A 5345-nucleotide genomic window follows, 5' to 3' on the forward strand; every position below is an offset into this window, starting at 1 on the left:
CCCTCCCCTACGTTCACTCCTCTCGCCAGAGGTCTCCAGGTCCTCCCCCCCTTTCACTTGGCCTCCCTGCGCACCCCTCCTCTTCCTTTGAGAAGTGTGCATTTGGGGGCTCATCTCATGGAAGTTGGGGGGGCGTCCTGGCTGCGCTGATGAGGGGGGGGTTGGGGAGTGCAATGTGCCCTCAGCCCCCACCCCTTGAGGCTAGTCTGGGGCCAAACCCCTCCCCAGGAAAGAAACTAGGCTGGAAGCTTCAATGGGCTAGTTCTTAGCCCTCCCAGGGTGTGGGGGGCTAGTGCCCCCAGCCGGGACCAGGGTCTGCCCTGCCGCAGGACTTCCCATCAAGGGAGGCCTCCTCTGGCCACCGTGATTAAGAGCCAGACTGGCTGAATGTGAGTCCCAGCTTTATCACACAGTTTGCTGTGTGACCTTGGGCAAGTAACTTCCGTCTCTCTGAGCATAGTTCTTCACCTGTAAAATGGGGATAATCACAGCAACCTCTTCGGGTCATTGTGAAGGTAAAATGAATCGACTGTCCACAGTGCCCAGTACACTGCGCTCTGCACATAGAAGTCTCGTCAGCACTGGAGACAGACAACTAGGCATTCTGGGGCTCACCGTGAGCAAGGGGCAAGCGAGGGGGAGGAAGCTCATGGCAGAGGAGGGGTGAGCCTGAAGGAGGAGAGGCATTTGGGGAAGCGGTAGCTCTCCACCTCGGCTTCACTGGGCAGCGGTCCAGCTCTGGTTCCTTAGGTGAGAGCACGGCAGGGCCCCTCTCGGTGGGGGTGGAAGACAGGAGTCAGAATGGACCTGAATCTCTGAGCTGCAGGAGAACGGAGCATGGGGCGTCCAGACAGCTGTGGAGGGGACTGTGATGGCAGGCCTGAACCTGTGCATTTGTGTCCCTGGGGCCCCCTGTTCCTCCCTCCTCCAAGTCAGGCCGCAGCCATTCTCGGCTGGGTCTCTGGAGAACTGAGCTCCCTTGCCCAAGCAGGCACTGATGCCTTGAGGGAGTCTGGACCAGGCTGATGTTGGTGCCACTTGGATTTCAGACAACTGCAGCATTGAGGATTCAGCTTACATCCGGGGCAGAACTTGCTCTGACGATGTCTGACCTGCCTAAGGTCTTGGTGACTTTGGTAATTCCAGGGGCCCCCAGCCCACTTACCAACCGCCACGTGTCTCCTTGTGTGGCCTGTAGAGATGGACCCTCTGTGAGTAGGAGAAGGGGGGCTTGAGGGAGCCCTTTCCTCTGCAGAACTGAGCAGGGGCCTAGGACTCTGTGCCCTGGCCTCCCCTGCCGGGTCTTTCCTGACCCTAATCACCCAGGTCTGAAGATTGCTGTTCCTGGATGAGCGGGTCCTGAATCCAGCTTAGGAAACTATTTGTGGCTGAAGGGGAAAGAGGAGTTGTCTTCTGAGCCCTCTGCTCCTGCCCCCTTGTTCTGGCTGACCCGGGGCCCCAAAGCCTCAGCCCTCCCTGGCAGAAGGGAGGGGGTGCAGTTCTGAGCCTTGTGTGAATCCCCTGCTCCTCGCCTCCTCTCAGGACAACAGGAGAGGATAGATTGAGCTTGCACTAGGACCAACAAATCAGATGGCAAGAAGTTGAGACAGGTGGGAGGAAGGGCCCTGAATTGCATCATGGGGGCTGGGAGGTGGGTCACTAGGCTCCGTCCAGCCCTGTCACCTTGCCTCCCTCACTCCGTGTCCTATCTCGCCATTTCTGGACTAGTATTTCTTTGAAGACTCCCTATGCACAGGATGAGGCTGGACACTGCTCACTTCAGCCCCTCCCTCTCTCCTCCTGGGCAGCACTGTCACAGGCCCCTTCTCAAACCTGTGTGGTCCATGCTGGGACCCTGAGGTGACTGTCAGGGCTTCCTGGAGGGGGCTGCCTGAGGTGTGGGAAGAGGCAGGCCTGGGAAATTGGGAATAGGACTTTCCGTTCACTTCCTCTTCCTGCCCCAGAGGAATAAGAGGTAGCCCAGGGCCTCGGGTGACTTCCGCGCCTCACTGGGCCACCAAGGGAGGCTGTGATGCCTCGTGGGCAGGCTGAGTGCACCAAGCCGCCGGGTACACCTCTCTCTTCCTCCGTTGGTGACCAGGGCCTCCCAGGCACTTTTAGTTTCCGCTGCAAGAGCAGTGAAGACTGTCACCTTCCCCAGCTGCCTCAGCAGGGTCCACTGCCACTCCTGGTTCCCCCTCGGCCTTACCCTGCACGCCCTACTGTCCCCCTGCCCTGATCCACACACCTGCCACGCCCACCTCTGGCCAGGCTATGAGTAGGGGAACACTCAATCTTGGGGCTGGCTCAGAGCCACAGCTGCATAGATGATCCCTAAGGGACCTTCCCTCTCCTTGGTGAGACTTCTCCCTACAGTAGAGGTCAAGAGAGGGTGGGTGCAAAGTTGGCCCCGCCCCTCCAGTATTCCAGGCTCCTTGGCTGGCTGGCTCTCCGGCTTGAGTTAGCAGAGCTTTGGCTAAGCTGCTTACATGAGCTGGACTTGCATAAGCTGCTTATAGGGATAGGTGGGGGTGGGGGCTGCTGGGAGGCTGCTCTGAGGAGAGGATGGGAAAGTGGTTCATCTGCCCCAGTGCCATCCACAATGGGAAAGTCCCCTCAAGACCGGCATTGGCCTGATGCATGTACAGATAGTACCAGGAGCGCCCTCCCAAAGCGCAGCTGTGTCACCCCTTCTGAGTGAGGGTCTTCCCACTTGGGCTGAGAGGTGCACGTCAGACAGGAGACTCCGGCGTGGGAAGGAGGGTGTGCTGGACATGACTTTGTCCTCCAGCCCTCTCTGACCTACCTGCCCCAGACTGCTTCCCACAGGCCACTAGGATGAGACTGCGTCCCCCCATTAGACCCCCCAGTGGCAGAGCGATGTGTCTACCACACTGGGGGGCTCTCCCAGGGCAGGGTCTCCATTATTTGGGGGAGGGTAATAATCCTTAGAGTCAGAGAGAACTAGCTGGGGGTCCCCCGGAAGCTGAGCTGGTGGGAGGAGCTTTGGAGGCGCCTTCCTTGCTCAGTGGCCTGTCTCCCCCAGACTACTTGTGCTCCCCCGAGGAAAATATCTACAAAATCGACTTCGTCAGGTTCAAGATTCGGGACATGGACTCAGGCACTGTCCTCTTTGAAATCAAGAAACCACCAGCCTCAGGTGAGAGGGATGGGCAGACTGTCCAGGGTGGGAGGTGGGCAAGCAGCGTGCGAGGCTGCCCATGGAATCTCGTGGCCACGAGTCAGAGCTAAGCTGGGGTTTGGAGAATCTCCAGGCAAGTAGTCTTCTGTGCGTGGGTCCCCATTTCTTTCCCATCTGTCTTGGGAGGACAGCCCTGCCCCTTCAATCCCCGCCAGTCTGCCCCCTGCAGGCCACCTTGGGAAAGGCGGTCCCAGGGCCCCTAGGCTTCAGGGCTCCCTGTGACCTAGGAGCCAAACTAGCCATTCGGCCTAGAACCCGGTGGCCGAGATCGCTGGCCTAGAACCCGGTGACGGGCCCATTCAGCCAGTGCTCTGCACCCTCTCTGCGCTGCAGAATCTGCTGGAGAGGTTTAAAAAAAAATACTGCTGGGGCCCCCGGGGAGATCCCTGGGTGGACAGGGGCCCCAGCCTGAAGCCCACTGAACCCCAGTTGGGGTGCATTGCAGAACGGCTGACAATCAACCGGCGGGACCTGGACCCCAATGCCGGGCGCTTTGTCCGCTACCAGTTCACGCCTGCCTTCCTCCGCCTGAGGCAGGTGGGAGCCACGTGAGTCACGGGGCCACCGGGCAGGTGTTGGGGGCCGGGGCGGGGCCGGGAAGGAGCGAGCCCTTCCTGAGCCGGGCTGCCTGACTTCCAGGCCAGGCTCAGCCTTGGCCCCGCCCCCCGACCCCTGGCCCCTCTCAGGGTGGAGTTCACCGTGGGAGACAAGCCGGTCAACAACTTCCGCATGATCGAGAGGCACTACTTCCGCAACCAGCTGCTCAAGAGCTTTGACTTCCACTTCGGCTTCTGCATCCCCAGCAGCAAGAACACCTGCGAGCACATCTACGACTTCCCTCCGCTCTCGGAAGACCTGAGTGCGTGGGCAGCGGGGCGAGGGGCGGGCTCCCTTTTCCTCCCACCTGGAGTTCTCTTTTGAGTCTGGTGACGCCAGATGCCCCGGCCACCGTCCCACTGTCACTTGCAGGGAAACTGAGGCTAGGGGAGCTGTCTGGGTGGATCTGGATAAGCTGTCACTTTGCTTATCCCCTCCTGGGGCCCCTTGAGTGTCCTGGCTCCGGCTCCTGACCTTGGCCCTCCTGGCCGGGCCTCTCTTGCAGTTAGTGAGATGATCCGCCACCCGTACGAAACGCAGTCTGACAGCTTCTACTTCGTGGACGACCGGCTGGTGATGCACAACAAAGCCGACTATTCCTACAGCGGGACGCCCTGACCCTCCCAACTGCCCCCTGCCCGCCGAGGCTCTACACTGGGCCTCTGACTAGGGCTTGCTCAGCACCCACCTCTGGAACCCAGGGTCTCTGCCCGGGAAGCGCTCCAGGGCCCGTTCCCTGAGAACAGGGAGCCTCAGTCCCAGCTTCATGAAGCCCAAGGGACCTGGGACCTGGGGTTGGGGTAGGGGGTTTGTTAACGTCCATGTCCAGGAAAGCTTCCTGAGAGCCTCGCTGGCCCTCTCGGACCCAGGTTTCTGAATAGTGCCCCCTGTCCAGGCTGTGACAGGGCCAGAGCAGGGAGTCCTGTCCCCTACCTGCCACCCCCACAGACGAAGCTCCTTGGGGGAGTCTGACCACCAGACTTCACCAGAGCCTGGGGCTTGGCCCCAGCTGCCACCATCCAGTGCTGAGACACTGCCTGAGGTGTGGGGAGGGGACCAGTCCAGCTTGTCGTCTGTGTAGGGGCTGGAGCAACTGTATATAGTTTTCAATAAACTCTTCTTTTTCTCTTCTCTGGTTGTGGGCCCGTGTTGCGTGACTGTGGGGAGTGGGCCCCCTGGTGCCTTTGGACCTCAGAGTCCTCGTATCTCCTCATCCTGTGCGCTTTGCCCCCACACTCCACATTTACCTGGGGCGGCTGGGAAGCCTTTCTCCTTTGATAAAGAAGGAAACTCAGGCTCTTCAAAGGGGAGAGTTTGGCCCAGAGTGAACAAAGACAGGGCAGAGACGTCCAGGGCAAGAGGGTCTGGGTGGTGGCAGGAGGTGACTTTGTTTATTCTACTTGCCCAGACTCCCAGAGGCCACTAGGACCAGTGGGCTGTGCTGCTAGCCACTGGGGAGGGTAAACAGCTTTGCCGGACGCCTAGAGCTGCTCTGGGAGCTCCTTGGCTCTATCAGCCCTGCCCCCGGTCCTTCTCTCCCAAGCGC

General features: G+C 60.0%; 1 protein-coding gene across 1 annotated transcript; it reads left to right on the forward strand.

Moving 5' to 3' along the window:
- The first annotated feature begins 1884 nt into the window (after nt 1-1884).
- Nucleotides 1885-4930, forward strand: UNC119 (unc-119 lipid binding chaperone). Its single transcript, XM_004706928.2, has 4 exons — nt 1885-3160; nt 3648-3750; nt 3889-4061; nt 4305-4930. Exons 1-4 carry the CDS (start codon nt 3112-3114, stop codon nt 4415-4417), a joined length of 438 nt encoding a protein of 145 aa, XP_004706985.1. The 5' UTR covers nt 1885-3111; the 3' UTR covers nt 4418-4930.
- Nucleotides 4931-5345: the final 415 nt, after the last annotated feature.

This window comes from Echinops telfairi, unplaced genomic scaffold (genome assembly GCF_000313985.2).
Source record: "Echinops telfairi isolate 266 unplaced genomic scaffold, ASM31398v2 ScPeMD7_7458;HRSCAF=8496, whole genome shotgun sequence".
NCBI classification, from domain to species: Eukaryota; Metazoa; Chordata; class Mammalia; order Afrosoricida; family Tenrecidae; genus Echinops; species Echinops telfairi.